The 21,880-nt window shown below is 37.6% G+C and overlaps 1 protein-coding gene across 3 annotated transcripts in view; it reads left to right on the top strand.

Moving 5' to 3' along the window:
* Nucleotides 1–21,880, top strand: part of LOC131673122 (uncharacterized) — a 974,862-nt gene that overhangs the window by 47,643 nt on the left and 905,339 nt on the right. For 2 of the 3 annotated variants that reach the window (XM_058950865.1, XM_058950855.1), the window contains exon 2: nt 21,345–21,452. The exons of the other annotated variant lie outside the window; for it this stretch is intronic. In XM_058950865.1, the coding sequence (XP_058806848.1) occupies nt 21,345–21,452 (108 nt within the window). The remainder of the gene's footprint in view (nt 1–21,344; nt 21,453–21,880) is intronic. 3 annotated transcript variants of the gene reach the window in all.

The following is a 21,880-nucleotide window of genomic DNA, read 5'->3' as shown; positions in this document are numbered from 1 at the left end:
TGCTGTAGGTAAAGAGATCTAGAATATTACGTATTCTTCTTCTTCTTCTTCTAATACTACTTCTACTGCTACTTCTACTACTACTGCTGTCACTACTGCTGGTGCTATTGCTGCTGCTGCTTCTGCTGCTACTGCTGCTACTATAATAGCTACTACTCGATTCTTGAGGCAGAATGAAGCTCTTCGAAGCTCACAGCTCTTTTAAAACCTCTCCCCACTACTTTGGTTTTCGAGCCGCCACAACCGCCTCCCTCTACTTTAAATTAGATTGCCATTTTATTTAACATACGAGGGTGGTCGGATAAGTACTTAGCCTCACCGTCCGATGGCGCCACGCTCGCAAAAGAAATATTCTATCGCGTAGTACAACCTTCTCGATGGTAACTGTTAAGATTTTAGCCGGATCGGAGTTGTAGTTTATTTTTGAAAGCGTATGAAAGCAAGTGTGTCCATTGATTTTTGAAAAATGGAAAAAGAGCAGTATCGGTCGGTGATTCGATTCTTGTTTTTGGAAGGGAAATCGCGCAGTGAAATCAAAAAGCGCTTGGATGCTGTGTACGGTGACTCTTCTCCTTCGATGGCGACCGTCAAAAATTGGTTTAACGAGTTCCAACGTGGTCACACGTCGATTTTTGAAGAGCCACGTCCAGGTGCTCCGAAAACGGCTACCACGGAGGATAACGTGACAAAAATTCACGATCTCGTATTGGCAGATCGACGATTGAAGGTGCGCGAGATAGCTAAAATCGTAGGCATCTCAAAAGACCGCGTGCGTCATGTCGGCGCGATGGCTGCCGCGTTTGCTCACTCCGGACAACAAGTGCAACCGCGAGACAAGTTCAGAGCAATGTCTGACGCTGTTTAAGCGCAATCAGAAGGAGTTTCTGCGTCGTTTCGTGACAGTCGACGAAATATGGATCTACTGGTATACACCAGAAACCAAGGAACAGTCGAAACAGTGGACTTTACCCGACGAAAGTGCTCCGAAGAAGACGAAGACTGCCCCATCGGCCGGAAAGGTGATGGCCACCGTTTTCTGGGATTCACAAGGTGTGTTCTACATCGACTACCTAGAGAGGCGCAAAGCAATCACAGGGCTATACTATGCCGAATTATTGGGCCGATTCGACGTCGAATTGCAGAAAAAACGGCCTCATTTGGCGAAGAACAAAGTGCTCTTCCACCATGACAATGCACCGGCTCACACCGCCGCCGTCGCCATGGCCAAATTGGTCGAATTTGGCTACGAACTGCTGCTCCATCCACCGTATTCTCCAGGTTTAGCCCCGTGCGAATAAATCGAAAATTTATAGTACTACCGTCCACGTGTTTTGTGAAAGCTATATATCATTCCTTGTTTTCAGCTAGAACAGTCACATTTCCCTCAAGATCAGAGCTAGTAGCTATTTCTTCGATTATAAAATGAGAATCATATCCAGTAAGGTTATGGAAAAAGACTGGTATAAAATAAGGATTCTTATAATTTAAATTACAGGATGCGTGTGCAGTACCTCAAAATCGGCCCGTCAAATGACAATTATCTCTAACTCTTGTAACATCACGTTGAAAATATTTTCTACAAATATGACACACTTTGCTCATCTTGAAATCCATTTGATTGCGCCACGGAAGATTCATTCCTATAGCATTCTTATATGTTTGATCTATTTCATCTAATAAAATCTAAAGTTGTTTAATTATCCATTAAGGTGATTATTCTTTATTCAATTTTATTTTATAAATCTTAAAGTCTGATTTAGAATCATTATAACATTTTATATAAAGTCCCACGCTAAATGCTTCATGATCTTGGAATGATCGTCCATTATTTACTGGTTTCAATAAGCATTCTAAATAAGCATATATAATAAATGGAACCATTTCTTTTCGATCATAATGATTAAATTTCAGAAAAGGAAAATTAGGTAGATTAACACTATATTTATTTAATTTTGAACAATCTGTTTCATGAATATTCAATTTTTCTTTATTATTAAAATAGTGAAGGCAGCGTTCAGTTAAAATTGATATATAATAGGGTGAGACTTCGAATTTGAAAACGTATTTTTCCAGTATGTATAGATTTATTGAAATAATATTCAATTTTTCAAATTTAGGAATATTCTTTACCTCAACAGGACAGTTTATATCATCGAATTTCAATTCATTCCCAAAGGGCATATAAGTTTGAACTTTTTCGCTATGAAATTTAGCTGGATGAAGACTGACAAACACAGCCCATTTAAAACATTCATTATGTTTATTTTGAACACTGATACATGCTTTTTTATCTTCTATTTGTTTTGGTAGTTGAATATATGAGGCAGATTTGAAACGATTAAATTTATTTATATTAACAGTAATATCGATGTTAGTTTTTAATGTCCAACCGGAATCTTTTTCTTGAAATTCTTCTAAATTATTAAGTATAACATATTCAATATTTTCTGTAAACCATAATTTAAGATCTGTCGTTCTATAAATGGAAACAATTTCGGTGTTGAAATACTTTACTTGAATGTCCTCTACATTATCTTTTATCACGGTAAATTAAGCTGACATTTCTATATTGATTTTTAGAGCATTATGAATTGAAAGATATTTTGGTATTTGTAATTGTTAGTTTATTTATTTAGAACTTATATGTTACATTTGGTTTTCATTTCTTACATTACTGTTTTTGTCTCGTATCCAGTTTGTGTAGTTGATAATGTATGTATTGTATGTGTGTGTATGTGTGTGTATGTGTGTGTATGTGTGTGCGTGCGTGTGTGTGTGTGTGTGTTGTGTATATATGTACATATGTAGGTGTGTCTACAACTCTTGCGCCTCTGTCTTCTGCGCCTGTCCTTTTTCTTCCCATGTTTTCTATTGATTAATCTTCTCTTCCTCTCTCTTTCCGAAATTTGCCTTTTCCGCTCTTCTGTTTTTCTCTTCCTTGCATATTTTCTTATCAACTTTTTCCTTTGTTACTTTCTTTTGCCTTTTCACCTTTGCCTTTCCTTTGCTTTTGCTCTCATTCTTGCTAATCATTTCATCTATCTTTCTCCTTATTAGGGCTTTGATACCTTTTTCTTATTTCCTATTGCTCCCTCTGCCTTTCCTTTCCTTAACCTCACTTATTTTTCCTTAGTATCTTATGATTTGCCTTCTAGTTTACCATTTTCTTTCTCTTCTTCGATTCTTCTTCTTTTCCATTTTGCTCCATCCTCCAATACCTGCTTCCTCTCGCTTGTGTAGTTGCTAGTACTTGTGTTTTGTGTGTCTGTGTGCATGTGTATGTTTGCGCGTGTGTGCGTATCTTGTGTGTATGTGTGTGTATGTAGATGTGTCTGCGAGTCTTGCTTCTCTGTCTTCTGTTTCCGTCTCTCCTTAGGGTCTTGCAGTTTCGTCTTCTTGTTTTTCTTTTTCTTTCTTCTCTTCATTTCTTCTTCTTTTCCATTTTATCTCCATCATCAACGCTATCTTTTCTTTGTTTCCTATTATTATTTTTTCCCATTCTTCCCCTTCCTTTCTGCTTTTTTCACATTTTTCTACTATGTGGTTCCAATTCTCTTTCTATTTCATACACATTCTGCATCACTTATTTTCTTCTTTTTCCTAATACCTGCTTCCTCTCGTTTTATTACCTAACCTAAACCTTTACCTTATTTGTAGGCCTTTTACTTTTCCCTTTCCTGAAAATTTCCTTTAATCTGTACTTTTTCATTTCTTCTTTCAGTTCTTTTCACTCGTTTATGTATCTTGACTTTTCTAGCTTTTCTTCTAGTTCTTTTTTTTTTTTCTTTAGCTCGTCTCTTATTTCTTCCCACAACTCTTCTCTCATTTCGTCTCCCTCCTCCCTCTCTCTAAATATTTTACTTTTTTCTAGCTTTTCCGCTCTCTCCTCCTTCTTACCTTCTTATCTTTTTCATTTCTTTCCCTTTTCTTTAGTTCTCTCCATGCTTCTTTTTTTATTGAGCCATATTAAGTAACTTGGCGTGTTTCTATCTAATCCTAATACCCACTTTATGTATTTTAGTTGTAATCTTTCTATTTCTTCATATCTCTTCCATCCCCAGATTTCTGCTCCATACATAATCACGCTTTTCGCCAGTGCATCGAACAGGTTCATCCTTAGCTCCCAATTTTCTCTAAATAGCGTTTCTCCTAGCCCCCATAGTCTTCCAAGTCCCATATTTATTTTCCCTTTTACCTTCTTTATCTGCTTTTTATTTAAGTTATTTCTGCTTATTACATATCCCAAGTAGTTGTACTCTTCAATCATCTCAATCTTCTCACCTTCCCATTCGAATTCTTCTTCCTTCCTCCTTCCTCCTCCTCTCCTGCATTTCATCATCTTTGATTTTCCTACATTTAACTCTAACCCCTTTCTTCCAGGTATCTTTTTAATTTTTTCAGCATTGCTGTCATTCCACTTTCACTCTTTGCCATCATCACTATATCATCTGCATATCCTAATGTTTATATTTTCTTCCTTCCTATCACTACCCCTCCTTCTTGCACCTGTTTGATCTTAACTTCCAGGTCGGCGAAGGCAAGATTAAATAGCGTGGTGCTCAAAGGGCACCGTTGCCTTACGCCTTTGTATGTTTCGAACTCCCCAATTATTTCTCCTCTAACTTTTACCTTACTCCCTGTTTTCTTGTATATTTCTTCTATTCTTCTCCTCATTTTTCTATTTATCCCTTTCTCTTTCATTGTTTCCCATAGTTTCTTCCTCTTTATCTTGTCAAAAGCGGCCTTCATGTCGGCAAAGAATACAAACAGTTTTCCTCCTTTTTCCCTTATTTCCTTCCCTATTATTGTTTTTAATATATATATATTGCTGCCATTATTCCTCTTTTCTTCCTAAAGCCCATCTGCGTATCGCTTAGCGTTTCTTTAGCTTCTAGTTCTCTGTCCAGCTTTTTCCTCAGTATTTCCGAATATATTTATATCCTGTGTCCATCAGCGTTATTCCTCTATAGTTTTCTACTTCTTCTTTCCTCCCTTTCTTATATATTGGTACTATTATTCCCTTCCTCCATTCTTCCGGATATCCTTCTTCGTTCCATATTCCGTTTAAGCATTTTGTCATATCTTTCATCAAGCCCTCCGTGCCCTCCATCCACGCTTCATTTGCTATACCATCTTCTCCTGTCTCCTTTTTCTTTTTCATTTTTCTTATTACCTCTTTTACTTCTCTTTCTTTGATTTCTTAACCTTCCTCTCCTTCGCTGTCTTCGATTTCTTCCCCTTTACTTTCTTCCTTTTCTTTCTCTCCCAGTTGTTCCTTGAAGTGCCATGCGTTAACCATTCTTCTTTTCCTATATTTTCATCTAACTCGATTCTTTTCTTCCTATTGCCATTCACTTTATTCCAGAATTTTCTTCTCGTCTTATCTTTTCTTATTTCATCTGCCACTCTTTTCCCCTCATCTTCTTTTGCTTTTCTTATTGCCTCTCTGTATTCTCTCTTTGCTTCTAGGTATTTGCCTCTGTATCCTTCCCCTTTTCTTACCTTATTTAACTCTGCCATTACCCTGGCCCTTTTTATCTTGCATTCTTTTCTACACCAGCTTTTTTTCGATCCTTTTTTTTTTCTTATCTTCTTTTTTACAACTGCGTTCTTTGCTCTATTTTTTATATCTTTCCATTATTCTGTTCCTTCTATTGCGTCTATCCATCTCTGATACTCCCTTATACCTTCTTTGCTCCAGTCGTCTATCTTTCTTTCTTCCTCTTCTTTTCTTTCTTCCGCTATTTTGTCTCCCAATTCCACCTCTATTGGTAAGTGGTCCGACTTTACCCTCTCTTTTATTTAAACCCTTTTTATTGCCTCATCACCTTCCTCGTTACCTACTACATAGTCTATCGTTGACATTCCTCTCGCTCCTATATATGTTATTTCTCCCTCTTCATCTCCTTCTTTTCTCCCATTCGTTATCACTAAGCCCCTTTCTCCTAGCCATTTTATCATTTCTTCTCCCTCTGCGTTTAACACTTTATCCTTGGCATTTATTTCTTCTAGGCGTTCTTCTTTTTCCCATTCTCTTCCTTCATTTCCTGTTCTTGCGTTGAAGTATCCTCCTATAATTATTGTTTTTCCTCTGTTCTCCTCTATCTCTTCGCTTAGGTATTCATAGTTTTCCTTCTTCTCGTGTTGCATATACACCGATGCTATCATGTATTCCCTTCCTCCGATCTTTATTTCTCCTACTATTACCTCACTTGTCTTTCTTTCTTCCATTCTACCTTATTCATCCCTTTCCTTTCTCTTACCGCCATTATTCCTCCCCCTATTTCTCTCCCCCTTCTTCCTTCTCTTCTTGAGTCCCTCCACTCTATGCTGTACCCTTTCAGTTGTTTCTCCACAACAGTTCTTGCCCCTTGCCTCTTCACCCAGGTTTCCGTTAGCCCTATTATGTCGAACTCCCTAACATATTCCCAGTCGTTTTCCTCCACGCTCCTCACCCATCCCACGTTTCAGAATAGAATTTTTACTGCCTTTCCCCCCTCTCTCTCCCTTCTCTTCTCTCTCTCTCTCTTTTATCCCTATTGTTTTCGAAACCCTTCCACCCCTTTCCTACCATTTTTCCCTCTCTCTCGCTCCACCACCATTCTTCTTCCTCTTATTTCACCCCGTTATGCCACATCTTTACCTCTTTACCTTTACTTCTTATTTCTTTCGCTTTCCTTCTTACTTCCTCTCTTATCTTTCTCTGCTTCCACGTACAGTCCTGATCTATGTATATTCTTGTTCTCTCCTAACTTTTTCTATTTCTTTCTCCTGTCTTTCTTCTCTTTTTTCCCCTCTGCCTCCATTCTTCCTACAGTCAAAATTGGGAAAGACAACATTAGAACGCACAAAACAGTCAAGTACCTAGGAATCACGATCTCGAAGGGCTTCCGATTGGAAGAACACATTCGAAACGTAGTTCAAGACTGCAACAACACCTACTTCGAGCTAAGTAAAATAGCAAATGCGAACTGGGGACTAAAGTTTAATTCTTAGAAAAAGATATATAATGGCTTCCTACTATCGAAAGTTATATATGCCGCTACGGGCTGGTGGCAAAGGACAAACATCAAACAGCAATCTGCTTTAGAAAGATTGCAGCGATCAGTTCTTTGCAAAACACTCAAAGCCTACAAATCGATCTCTCATGAAGCGGCGCACGTGCTTGCAGCCGGCCGACCAATAATTCTCGAACTCGACAGGAGAGTTGCAAAGTACTGCGTCAGGAAAGGGAAATAGATAACACTGCACGGCATCCGAATAAAATCGGAGGAACTTCGACCGGGCAGACTCAAAATCTTGAATGCCATACAACTCATCAACGATGAAATCGAAAGGGTATGGTAGAAGAGATGGCAGTCAGCCACAAATGTCAGGAGAACGTACTGCTATTTCCCAGTAATCAAAGAGAGATTAAAGAAGAGGTGGCTAAACCCCAATCACTATACATTACAGTTCACGACTGGACATGGTGATTTTAAGTCATACCTCCATAAAAGAGGATTATGCGAAGACCAACTGTGTAGTTGTGGAGAAATAGCAAGCAAAAGTCATATTCTCTTTAACTGCGAAGAATTAAGGGAACTAAGAAAACCATTAATAGAGGCCGTTGAAGAGGAGGGCCACAGACGGCCTTGCCCGGAAACGGCCCTAGTATCTAGCAGGAAAATCTACAAAGTCTTTGAAGACTTTGCTAGAAAAGTTATAGACCCCAGAGACGGAGCACCTTTAACAAAGAGAAAGCGCAGGAAAGTAGTTACAAACTACGGTAGAAAAATGCCGCCTCTTACGAGGTCCTTAACCAAAGGACAAAAACTCGCACAATAACTAATCTAATTTTTGAACTTTGGCAAGCTAACAAAGCTTGAACTTTGAACGATAATTTTTGAGCATCGAACTTCAAAATTAAACTCCGAAGTTCGATCATTTGAACGCGAGTTAGAATACCCGATTTAGCCTAATATCGGAGCTTGATTCGAATGTATAGCATGACTGGCATGAATATTGAAAACTGCCTGGGGAATCGCCTTGTCGGCTAAACGAGACCCCGCCCTGACCTAAAAGTTAAAAATATTGAATCGAAAAAGCAAACATCACTATCAGCCAGTCATAAAAGCCATTCCATAGAAAGCGAAATCCGAAATTATGGCGAAAACCGGGAAATAACTTTTTCGAATAACGGATACTCACCAGCGTGAGCGGGGACGACTGAAACGCAATGGGGAGACGTGCCACGGTACGTCGAAGCGATGGACCTGTGAATCGCGGGAGCAATCCCTTAATACAGGTACGCAGGGTGGGATGTTTTCGAACGTGAGCCCAGGAGGGGAAGCTTAGCTGGTTGATCGTCCTAGAAACTTCCTCTGGCTGTCCTAGCTGAGTCTCTCGTCTGACATCCCAATTTGGGTAGGCCTCTGCGGGATAGTGGTACTAGGTCAAGGAAATCACGTAAGATTTGTATGCCGCATGCTTCCGACGCGGTAGACGTTGGGGCAACTAGAGTTCCGTCGCGCCCAAACCGAGGGTCAAGCCTTTAGTTCCGCTCTCCTTGAGCGTCGAACCGTGAAAAGATCGGTACTCCTTTCGAGGAGGTCGCCACCTTAGATCAAAAAGGTTCCGACCCGCTGTGTGCGTCAGGGATGTCGTAGCAAACTTGACTTCCGGATCTCCAAGGTGTTTGAAAGCGAAGGAGTGGAAGACAGTGGGCTACGTCTACTTTCGGCGACCAGAGAAAGGGGTGGTAATGTTTGATTACGCTGTGCCACCCTCAAAACGGAAAAGTGTGAACAACGCATACACTAACTGTCAATACCTTTGATATCGAAGGTGCGCGCCTGTTCGGCTGCCCAGGACCTTAGTCGCTGGGATTGAAGGTGGCGTCCTTTGCATCGGTCTCTCAGGCCCTTCGTTCGCAGAGCATTATGTGTCAACGGTCAATATTTTCGGGGGTCTCTTTCTCTTCCTCTTCATGGTAACGGGAAGGAAGCCATGTGGACTTTGTTGGTACGACGGGGCCCGAATAGTCATCGTGTTCTTGTGAGGTTGTTCCCGCGGGCGCTTTACTGTACTATTCGTTGGGCCTATCGTCGAGGTCTTATCAGGGTAATTGGAATTATACAGCCATTTCAGACTGTTGTGGTCCGTCATAACTTTGAATCGGTACGCTTCTATATATGGGCGGAACTTTCCTGTTCGAGGGTACTCCACATTAGAGCGTACCTTTTCAGGGTCGGGTCTGATTCCTTCTCCGTTAATCAGCAAATCTAGATATTTAGCCTCCGGCTTGCAGAAGACGCTTTTCTCTCGATCGATCGAGAGTCCGGCTCGGCTTAACCTATCCAACACGGTTCTACGATGCCGCATGTGATTTTCGAATTTGGGCGACATTACAATGATATCGTCCGAATAAGCGAAGGCGAAATTACCAAGCTCAGGTTCGATCACGCGAACTATCAACCGTTGGAAAGTGGCGCCGGCGTACGAGAGACCGAATGGCATTCGTACGAATCGGAAGTGTCCCAATCCGGGCACGGAAAAGGCAGTGATGGATCGAAATTCGGGTTTGAGTGGTATCCCACTGGAGCGTTGATATACGAGTATAGCGTGGATTTCGCAAACGCCTCAATATATCCTGCATGAATAGTAAGAGGTACGAGTTTGGCTCGGTGACTTTGCTGACCTTTCGAAAGTTTATACAAAATCGGTACGAGCCATCCTCCTTGCATATGATAACCACCGGGCTCGACCAGCCGCTATTTCCCGGCTCAAACACCCCTTGGGCTAACATTTCCCTCACCAATCTATGCATTTCTTGCTCGACCTTGTGTGACACTGGATAGTAGCGCTGCTTGATCGGTTTCGTATCACGGACTCGAATCTCGTGCTCAATTCCTGACATTCCAGTCCCGCGGAGGCCTGCAATAAGGCCTCGTTGATGGTCTTCTGCAATATAGCCTGTCGAGAGGCTGTTACCTTGGCTAGTCCGATAGTAGCTAATCTCGGACCAGCCTTTAAACTAGCTACCGCTAGTTTTATCTTGGTTTGCGATTTCTTGACCAATAACGTATCATCGTCAGGATCAAGAACCGCCCTAAACAATCTAACAAAATTTACTTTTAGAATACATTCATCGATGAGGGTTGGGAGTATAGCACCCTCATCGGTATCGTCATATCACTTACGGTGAACGGCAGCATCGCGTGACCGAAGATTGTCAGTTTTCGTCCATCTGGTCGTCCTGCCGTTCCGCATGGGTGGTATCCAATGTGATGCCCAGCACCGACGCTATTTGTAGAGCGTTACTATCTATTGCTGTGGTGGAAGCCGAAAAACTCTTTGCTCGCTATTGCGCAATATAATAATCCTGTCTATCAGGCGCACTAACTGTTTGTTAGCGCGGTTATATTGGTTTGTTTCTAAATTAATATAACGAGCATATCTCTTCGCAATCATCAATAATCACAGTTAGCAATACTCGAAAAATATATTTACGTTAAAGCAACAGAGCAACGAAAGAAAATTTTTGAGTTGAGATTATTTTGTTTTGAATGTTGCTGGTGTTAGTATTTTCCCCAGTCCAACGGGTACAATATTGTTGATCTTCGACAACTTTCAAAACTTATTGGTGTTTGTGAAGTGATTCGCTAAGAGTCGTTCGGTCGTACTCGCACGCGCTTACAACGAATGTTTACAAACTATGGTCGCGGCGGGCCTTCGCGAGTTAGACTAGAGTTTGCTTTATTTATTATGTGGCATTCGCTCAAAGTGTGCACAACAACACTTTGATTGCCACCTGAGTCGCTGGTTGACTGAGCGCAAGGTCAATGTTTGATAGAACAGGCGTTTTGAACAATTACAAACGCTGTAGGTTCTTTTACGTTGGGCGCCATGTAACGGGGTGAATATTCCGTTTTTATTCTGTTCATTCGCTCCATACACAATCGTATCGGAATGCGCGCGGTGATATCAAAATATCGAAATTATTAATTGGAGAGCAGGAGGGGACGGGAGTCAGTCAACCAACTTGCTATTAGCTAATAATGACAACAGTGAAATTATCGTTTAAATTACGTGCGAGTTAGTTTATTTTCCTATACTCTACAAAATACTTGGCCCACGTGTTTATGTTTACGTAGCGCGCGCGCGCGACAATAACATGCATCACCAATTTATTTGCAATTGTTCGTTTACAAATTTCCTTGTATTCGCCGGTGTGAGGGGAGAGCTAAGGTGTTGCACGCAGTCGCATATCGAAAACAATAACGCGAAGCTGGCCAGCTTACCTTATACGATTAGCCGCGCTGTCAGGGGGAATAATTCAACGTCGTAGTTCTGCGCGTGGCTCAGCTTGCCACTTTTCCTTCGGTCTAGCAAAAGAGTGCAGTCTCTCGAGACATTTTACGAGCTAAGCTTGCCTTATCTTACTCCATTTGCAAGTAGTTACTCAGTAGTTAGTTGAATCTTTATTGATTTGTTAAACAAATCAATATTAATTATCAACTGAGAACGAGTTCCTTTCAGAGTTGTTCGCTACCTTTTCCGTTCTCTCATTATAATAATCTTTTATATAAATATAGACAAGTGACTTCCCAAGACAATAAAAATCAGATAACTAACAATATGACTTCTATTGCCTATTTTGAAGAAACAATTAAAAATTTGTGGAAATCTTATCATAATTCGGACGATTTAGATATAGACGATTATACTGTAATTGGTCACTTTGGGGTGATTTTATAAAGTCATAGATAGAAGTTTTAATGTCATAGATAGAAAATGTCATATATATATATATATATTTCGAATGTTAAAAATTCTATGGAATTACCTATATATATATATACAGGGTGTCCAAAAAGTAACGATACACCTGAGAAATTTTCTAAACCGGTTATTTTTTTAACCGGGTGAAGGTTGTTCTTGAAGTAACTTTTTACGAGGAATCCGATGGTAACCTTGGATTTGACCTTGAACATCATTTTCAAGGTTATTTTGAGGTCAACCTCATTTTTTTAAATAGAAACCCCTATTTTTTATGGCGGAATCGGAAAGAGCGGAAAATTCTACGTCCAGATATGTATTGAGGTATGAGGTTGAGGTAACCCATAGAGGTCAACTAGAGGTCAAAGTATGAATTCTTAAAAATCTCGCGAATTCAGTGGTTAAACAAAACAAACAAAAGGATAACCCCAGGTAACTTTCAACGGTGCTCTTTAATTTGTACTTGAACCTCATTTTCAAGGTTATTTTGAGGTCAACCTCATTTTTTTAATGGGTACCCCTATTTTTTATGGCGGAATCGAAAAAAGTGAAGACTCTCACGTATGGATGAGTTGAGGTTTGAGGTTAATGTGACCTCTAGGGGTCAGATGAAGGTCAAACTGTGGCTTTGTAATAGTACCGGGATTTTAGTGGTACAAGGAAGCAAATAAAGGTCGTGGAAACCCCCATTTTCGACAGCGGCAATCGAAAGAGCGGAAAATTTCACATCCAAATATCTACTTAGATCATAAGTCAAGGGCGAACTTAAAGTTTAAGGTCAGTCGAAGGTCATCCAAACTTAAAGACGCCCTAAAATTTTTTAAAGTTTTTATCATAATGGAGAAGGGTATTTATTTAGTAATTGCCCATCGGAGATCCGTAACCTTGAATTTAACCTTCAACCTCATTATCAAGGTTTTTTCAAGATCAATTTTTTTTACTTTTAGCGTTACCCAGGAACAACGACGTGGACATAGTAAAATCTGTCCCCTTGGGGTGCTTTATTTTCGTGAGTTCCCCTCGCCTCTCACGATCGGGGTGCTTGATTTTCGTGAGTTCCCCTGGCCTCTCACGTATGATTTATCTTACATCAGCACATCTTATTTTATGTGCTCGAATTGTTCACCGTTCACTTCTTGACAGTAAGCTAATCGGTGGTAAAAAGCATCAACAGCATTTTGGATCATTTCAGTGGGAATGAGAGCTGATTCGTCTATGATCCTTTGACGTAATTCGTCCAAGTTTTGGGGTTTAGTTTTGTATACCCGATCCTTTAGATAACCCCAATAGAAATAATCTAAAGGCGTCAAATCGGGGGACCTAGCTGGCCATTCAATTGTGCCTCTCCTTCCTATCCACCGATTATCAAACACCTCATCTAAGTAAATTCGAACGTCTCCTCCATAGTGAGCTGCAGCACCATCCTGCTGATACCATGTATTTTCGAAGTTGTCTCCGACTATTTCTCTAATTGCTGGAACTATTTGATTACGAAGCATCTCTTCATAATTTTGAGCGTTTAAGTTACCATCAATAAAGAATGGCCCTATGATTCGATTATTCACTATTCCAGCCCAAACATTCAACTTCTGCGGATATTGCGATTTATCTTCTCGCATCCAGTGTGGATTTTCCGCAGCCCAGTACCTGCAATTATGTCGATTTAATGTTCCGTCAAGTTGAAAAGTTGCTTCATCAGAAAGAACTATGTTTGATGGAAGATTTGGATTTTCAATTATGCGTGCCATCATATCTTCACAAAACTCAACACGACGATCGAAATCGTCTTCATTCAACTTGTGTACCAGGTGTACGTTAAACGGATGGAATTTTGCTGTTTTTAAAATGATATGTACGGACGATGTACTTATGTCATGCTCTTGAGCAACTCTGCAGATGGAATTATGTGGATTTTCAGTGAATGATAATAGAACATTTAATAAATTCTCTTCATTTGTTGCTGAGCGTGGTCTGCCTGACTTAGGTAGATTTCTGACATGGCCAAAATTTACAAACCTTGAAATAGTATTCTGAACAGTAGACACAGCAATTGGAGTTCTATTAACCCGAAATGTCTCATTAAAAAGATTTCTCACTGCCCTGTAAGATCTTTCTACTCCACTCCAGCCTCTCATCATAAGAAGTAATATTCTTTCTCGTTCAGTGAGGCGTTCCATTTTAAGTCAGCGAATCGAAATTTACTCAAAAATCAATCAGAATTAAAAACAAAAAGTTTGCAACCCAAATAAATGTTTTCAAAAAATGAAAATTATAATTTGAGTACTTTTACAAAAAAAAATCTACTACAGTCCGACTAATGCACTAATGCTTTATGGAGATTTTCGAATGGTAAAATCTTTTCAAATATGTTGCTTTTTTAAATATTAATTTTTGAAAATGCAATTGTCCCGAAGAATAAGCTCAAAACGATAAAGTTAGGCATAGTACATTTCCTAAGGATAGAACCAAGTGAAATTGTTAGTGGATTTTCAATGAATAGGTATGGGATAGTAACCTTAAAAAGTTTAACCGGCTAATCAAGTTATTAAGAAAATAAGCGTAAAAAATCATTGTTGATAGGCGAGGGGAACTCACGAAAATAAAGCACCCCGATCGTGACAGGCGAGGGGAACTCACGAAAATAAAGCACCCCAAAGGAACAGATTTTACTACGTCCACGTCGTTGTTCCTGGGTAACGCTAAAAGTAAAAAAAATTGATCTTGAAAAAACCTTGATAATGAGATTGAAGGTTAAATTCAAGGTCACGGATCTCCGGTGGGCAATTACTAAATAAATACCCTTCTCCATTATGAAAAAAACTTTAAAAAATTTTAGGGCGTCTTTAAGTTTGGATGGCCTTCGACTGACCTTAAACTTTAAGTTCGCCCTTGACTTATGATCTAAGTAGATATTTGGATGTGAAATTTTCCGCTCTTTCGATTGCCGCTGTCGAAAATGGGGGTTTCCATGACCTTTATTTGCTTCCTTGTACCACTAAAATCCCGGTACTATTACAAAGCCACAGTTTGACCTTCATCTGACCCCTAGAGGTCACATTAACCTCAAACCTCAACTCATCCATACGTGAGTCTTCACTTTTTTCGATTCCGCCATAAAAAATAGGGGTACCCATTAAAAAAAATGAGGTTGACCTCAAAATAACCTTGAAAATGAGGTTCAAGGACAAATTAAAGAGCACCGTTGAAAGTTACCTGGGGTTATCCTTTTGTTTGTTTTGTTTAACCACTGAATTCGCGAGATTTTTAAGAATTCATACTTTGACCTCTAGTTGACCTCTAGGGGTTACCTCAACCTCATACCTCAATACATATCTGGACATAGAATTTTCCGCTCTTTCCGATTCCGCCATAAAAAATAGGGGTTTCCATTTAAAAAAATGAGGTTGACCCTAAAATAACCTTGAAAATGAGGTTCAAGGTCAAATCCAAGGTTACCATCGGATTCCTCGTAAAAAGTTACTTCAAGAACAACCTTCACCCGGTTAAAAAAATAACCGGCTTAGAAAATTTCTCAGGTGTATCGTTACTTTTTGGACACCCTGTATATATATATATATATATATGGGTAATTCCATAGAATTTTTAACATTCGCAATTCCGGGGGGTCACTGATCCTGCCCGAGGCCTTGATTTGTTGTTGTACATGCAAAAAAAGGACTTTTAGCTATCTCAATTTTTTTTTTTTAAATATATATATAGCCAGTTATGTATATAAATAGGTAAAAAAAGAGCCTTTTTTTGGCCATTTTTGAAGGATCGTAACTCCGCGAGTTTTTAAGATACCGGGACGGGCGACCTCGCAGTCGATTCGTCTTTTCACGTTCTTCTCCAAACATTACGGTCCAAAACCTGCAAGAACAGTTCCCTAAGCGCCCGCTCAATGTAAACGAATGGTATCCGGCTACGGTAATGGTCATATTCAAGGACCCGTAGCTCCGTCAATTTTGATTTTTTCGAAAAACGGCACAGACTTTTTTGTTCGTCTTGAAAAGACCTTTAATTTGCAACTCCGCCCATTTCGCTAGATTCATTTGGACCAGAGATACAGCTATTTGAAATTTACTATTTTTCCAAAAATAGCAAAAATTCAAATTTTCAAAGTGGATTTAAAAAAAACCTATTTAATTTTTCGTATATATTTTTTTTTTAATTTATAGTGCATAGTACGTAGAACGTCCTCCTAAAATTTGGCGAGGGTACTTTGCTTTATTTTCGAGAAAAAAATGTTTGAAAATCTCACTTTTTTAATTGTCGAAAAAAACACCGTTTTCCAGCCCACTCATCTCTGGTTCTAAAACGCCCAACAAAAGTCTGATTAACGAAATTGAAACTCTTATTAAAGCCAAAGAACTTCTACTAACTTCATTCAGAAAGACTCAAATACAAATAACTTACATGCATTGAAAGTTGTTTCCAAAATTATGTGATTCTGGCCGTCTATCGAATCTTCTCGTAACTGGATCAAGCATCAAATCTTATTGTAACTGGATCAAGCATCATTTAATTAAATTTGAAAATAATAGAGCTACATGTTCTCAAAGGTAACTTTCGCACCAAAATAGGGAATATTGTTGTACTATTTGTTGTAAAGTTATTTTTCAAACGTAGGTTTGGATAATTCAAAAATTCTGTTTTATTAAAATTTTATTACTGTCACTATTATTTAACAAATCTTTGAACATTAAAGAAGAAACTCAAAGTAAAATTTTAATTATTTCGTAACAGTTTCGACTTTTGATGTTTCAGATAGTGAGGTAATTTTGAACTCTGCGTGTTTCTCATCAATTGGCCTCATGCAGTGATATGTTCTAGTACCTTCGACTGTGCATGCTGAGTCAAAACGTTTTTTCAATTTTCGTTCCCTTTGTTCACATTCTATACCATTGACCCATAGAAATCTGTGATAATTCGAAGTATGTTAATTTCAAGAGTGTATGAATATCATAATTATTTTTACTTACCTTGTTGAAATCATGTTCTCGCTCAAAAATTCATACATGCTCAGGGGAGTGACAATTTGTTGTTCAGGCGGCAGCCTCAAAGAAGCTTCTCTCACACAGCGTTTGGCTACAGCTCCAATGCCGTCACATGGTCCTTTTCCATGGGCCGTGGGGAAAAAGTTGTATGACACAACTTCAATACCAAAATCTTTGACATGTGCACAAGTATTGGCGAAATTATTTCTGTAACATTTGAGATTATTTAATACTAATAACAATTACCAAAATTTTTTTCAAATAAATTCATTTATTTCATATTCTATCAAGAAAATTACATACTTGTTCTTGTATTGCGTTGGAGCTCCGTTAGAGAAGTATATGAGCTTTTTAATCCACGAAAAATTTTCTTTTAAAATTTCCATGACTTTTTGTTCGAAAAGATGAACAACATAGGCATTATGTTTTAAATAGTCGCTAACGACACAAAAACTTGCATGATTTAGTTTATCATCGCTATCTCTGTAGTACAACAAAAATGGATGCAATGTTGCTTGGCTATTATTATAGTAAAATGCCTGGGTGGAATCTTGAGCTATGAAAGTGTAGTTCTCTGCGAAATCCATCATAATAAGACCTGTGTCATATTCTAAATTGTTCTTTCTGTATTCAAAATAATTTTTCTGGCATTCATTAACAAAATGGTGCTTCCTCAAGTTCCATACATCCATAATCAAGTTATCATAAAATGTATCTGCATCTTCAGTCACTGATTGCAGTGTTACGCGACTGTTACTTTGTGTCCCTTCATTACTTTTTTTATTAATATCAACTGACAACCAAGTATAATACTTTACTGAGCCACTAATTTTGATTAAATTGTTTTCTTCTAAATACTCTCGAATGGCATCTGGGCCTGGGCAGTTTGGGCAATCATGAAGCATACATCTTTCATTTTCAACAGAACATACTGACAATGCCATTAACACTCTGTATTTCAAAGTTATTGAACATGCTCTACATTTTAATTTTACATTCTGGTGCTCACCACAAACACAAATAGAGTGAGTACCAGGATCACCTGCTGTTTTACAGTCCTTAGGCCTCAAACTAGCGAAATATGAAAATCCAGGATATTTTTGAAGGTCGTCCTTATTATCGTTAATCCACTTGTCATATAATTCTTTAATGGTATAAAGAAGAAGCTTTTTCTGTACTTTTTTTTCTTATTAGTTTTTTCGTTCAAAATAGAGACATATTCTTTAGCACCAGCACACATTCTACTATTTGTTCTATAAAAATCTTGAATAGAATCTATCAATTCATCAGAATAATGACAAGGTTTTTTACGCCCAGGATCTCCAAGCACACCTTCAAATATATTTAAATCAATACTTAGTCGAAATTTAAAAAATAACAATCTTATTTAGTGTTCAAGTAAAGAAATGTATTCATGCATTAATTAATTTATCAATTTTTACATCAATAGGTGAATACATATCAACCCCTGTTTGACACACTAGGGTAACCAACCGTTCAACTTTAATCAACCCAAGGTTTGAAAGCTATGTTTCCAGATAATCTAAGCACTTAAGTTTAATAAAATCCATTGCCCTTTCAAACTATAGACATCACACTAGAAACCAGGAAAGTTTCAATTTTTTTATAAAAAATATGGTTTACTCATTTTTTTATACATATTTTGATTTTGTCACTGTATATAAGTCTTCATTTTTAATTGTATAAGTTGTATTTTTGAAAATACGCAATCGGTGATTTGTTATAAAAATTTTTACACGATATCGGGAATTTACAGAAGTGTGTCAAGTAAGAGTTAGCAATCGTTATAAATTATAAACGTTTACTAGTAAAAAAAATTACCATTTGCTTCTCGTACTATATACAGTGCCGCTCACGCACTTTTACCCCCCCACGGGCAAAATCAGTCTAACTTCAAAGTTTTATATCTCTGGTAGAAATTAACGTACAGAGACGCGCGTGGGTGCGTTTGAAAGGTCTTTCGGAGAGCTTTCAAATGATATGATTCACGGTTGCCATCGATTGTTTTTTTAAATTTTGCAACAATTATGCAAAATTGAAAATTCTGAAATTTTTTTATTATTTTTGACAATTAGCCAATTTTGGAAAAAAAATAGTACGAAAATTTGAAGTACATCATTTTTTAGCTATTACCAAGCCCTATCTGAATCACTCATCAAAAATTTATTTTCGTCAAATATGACGCGCGCACGGGCATTTTTTCCTGGAAGTGACAGTTTTTTTCAACATTTTTTATCTCCGTTAAATTGTAACAATCGAAAAAAATTTATAGGAGAAAAAATGTTTGTTTTTTCACGTAGAATACTGCAATAATTTTTTTTTTGGTTTTTCGAAAAATTTTTTTTTTCGGTTTTTTTCAATTTTTTTTTTTCACAGTCGGTACGCTAAAAAGATGAGAAACCACAAAAAAAAATTTTTTTCCATCCATTCAATAATACTACATAACAAGTATCGTAAATTACATAAAAAAAAAAATCTTTTTTTTTTCGACCTTGAAAAATAATTTAAACCGAAAAAAAAAATTTTTCGAAAAACCAAAAAAAAAATTATTGCAGTATTCTACGTGAAACAACAAACATTTTTTCTCCTATAAATTTTTTTCGATTGTTACAATTTGACGGAGATAAAAAATGTTGAAAAAAACTGTCACTTCCAGGAAAAAATGCCCGTGCGCGCGTCATATTTGACGAAAATAAATTTTTGATGAGTGATTCAGATAGGGCTTGGTAATAGCTAAAAAATGATGTACTTCAAATTTTCGTACGATTTTTTTTCCAAAATTGGCTAATTGTCAAAAATAATAAAAAAATTTCAGAATTTTCAATTTTGCATAATTGTTGCAAAATTTAAAAAAACAATCGATGGCAACCGTGAATCATATCATTTGAAAGCTCTCCGAAAGACCTTTCAAACGCACCCACGCGCGTCTCTGTACGTTAATTTCTACCAGAGATATAAAACTTTGAAGTTAGACTGATTTTGCCCGTGGGGGGGTAAAAGTGCGTGAGCGGCACTGTATATTAGCTTTTCTGATTATATAACTAGAGCAATCAACATGTTGTTGAACTTGATCATGAGTCCAATTTTATGGGAATAAAGTTAAAATTCTTATTCTCTCCCGACTTGCAGTTTGTTTATCATAAGCATCTTTTATATTTTCTAATATTTATTCAAGCGACTTACTATCTTTTTGCAACTTTGATAATTCTGGAATTTCTACATTTGTACCAAAAACACCATTCATTTGATCTACAACCCGCTCACAAACACTATGAGCCATTTCCAGAGTCAAGTTTTCTCGACTTACATCGGATAATTTTTGTCGTTTTGGCAAAGATAACTCTACAGCATCAAGAATTCTTTTTAGATTTTGCTCTTTTTGCTTTTGCTCTTGGCTTTCAGGTTGAAATCCTAAGCTGCCTCCAGATGTAGACGGTGTACTAGTCGGCGTATTAGTCGAGTTGCTATTATCACCTACACTACTTATTGCCGAAATAACTTGTGAATCCGGCTCACTTTCAGTACAAGTAAAAGAGACAGATTCATCTTTATCTATAAGTTCATTTTATTCGTTTTCCCACTTTGTAATTGCTTCTGAAATTAATATTCCGCATTTTGCACACACTTTGTTGCCAGGTGGTATTAAAATGTTACTGGCTTTATAAAAATCTTCACATTTTTGTAGAGAAATTTCTTTCAAACAAGTTTTAATGATAGCTTTATGTTTTTCATAAGGATCAAAACATTTCTTCTGGTACATAGCATAATTTTTTAGCATATAATTATTGTGCAAAAATTGAATGTTAGAACAATAAAGAACGCCTTAGTAATAAATTCTGTGTGATATAATCATTGACTGACCCATTAATAGAATCCTTTTCCCTCATCGGTACGTTCGTTTTGGTAAAATGATTTCGTGCTTTTACCCATTTTCAGCTAGCAGAGTTTACATAGTACAAATATTTCCAAGCTGATGCTGCTGAATAAATTCGGTAGCAACCAACGGAAACTTTGTCCGGAAGCAAGTGCATACCCCCGAGGTAAGGTAGTAGAAGGATTTCCGCAGAGAAGGCGTTTGTGATTGCCTGTGGGGACAATCTTATAGAAATTCACAGAGCGCCACTAAAGCGTGCACTATTGTATGACGCAGTGGCAATCTTCCGATAATACGTGCTCATTTGCACGGCAAACCTGCAACCCATACACGGCGTAACCTCTCTCAAAATCACATTTCGTTACAAACTATAAATCTGTATAATAAATAAAATCTATTTTTATTTATCACAATATAAAGTCAATTACCAAGAATTTAATTGATTTTACGTTTTCTGGTTCACTGTACTTTTGAGTGCCTTTATCTTCTTTACTGTTAAATAAAAATTATACATACGTAAAAACCTATGTTACGTTAATAAATTCATATGTCTACTTGCCTAAAATTTTTATAATGTTTTAGACATTTATGAGTTAAGAGTTATATTATTTAAAAGCTAACTATACTATGAAATATGCTTCTTACGTTTATTATTATTATTAAATTATTTAATCTTTCTATTTTGTTTTCAGAAATTATGTTTTTAGATACTTGTGGCAGTACAGAAGAATCGATTCGACTGGTTTTCAAAGTTATTTCGTGGTTTAGTTTGAATTGTCTTAGAGCACCTTACTTTTTAGGTAAGAAAAGTTACTTTTTTTAATCATGATGATCATTTTGAAATGATTTCGTATGGGAATTGAACAAAACAAATAATATGTTTTATTTTCTACACATATTTGGAGGCGAAGGTTTTTTTTGGCTCGTCTCAGCGGACAAGGATATTTTGAGAATCAAGAAACACCCTCAATCTAAGGTGTAAGATACCGTGCCGATAGATGCGTCGTGCAGAGGAATCTACGCGACAAACGGTTTCCTCAGGGTAATCTGTACCTAATGTTGTAGACCAGTGGGGTGGACAGTTTTTGGATCCACATTACTCGTGAAAACAAAATTAATTCTCCACATAAACAAAACCCCAACATAGAGGAAGGGAAACGGGATGATGAACCGATCTATGACCCTACGAAGACAAAAAAAAACAGAGAGCTTTATACTTTAAACAGAA

The sequence above is a fragment of the Phymastichus coffea genome, unplaced genomic scaffold (genome assembly GCF_024137745.1).
Source record: "Phymastichus coffea isolate CEN01 unplaced genomic scaffold, Cenicafe_Pcof_1.1 PCOF00013, whole genome shotgun sequence".
Lineage (NCBI taxonomy): Eukaryota > Metazoa > Arthropoda > Insecta > Hymenoptera > Eulophidae > Phymastichus > Phymastichus coffea.
Note: the sequence above shows the minus strand (reverse complement) of the source record. Positions and strands in the feature narration are given on the sequence as shown.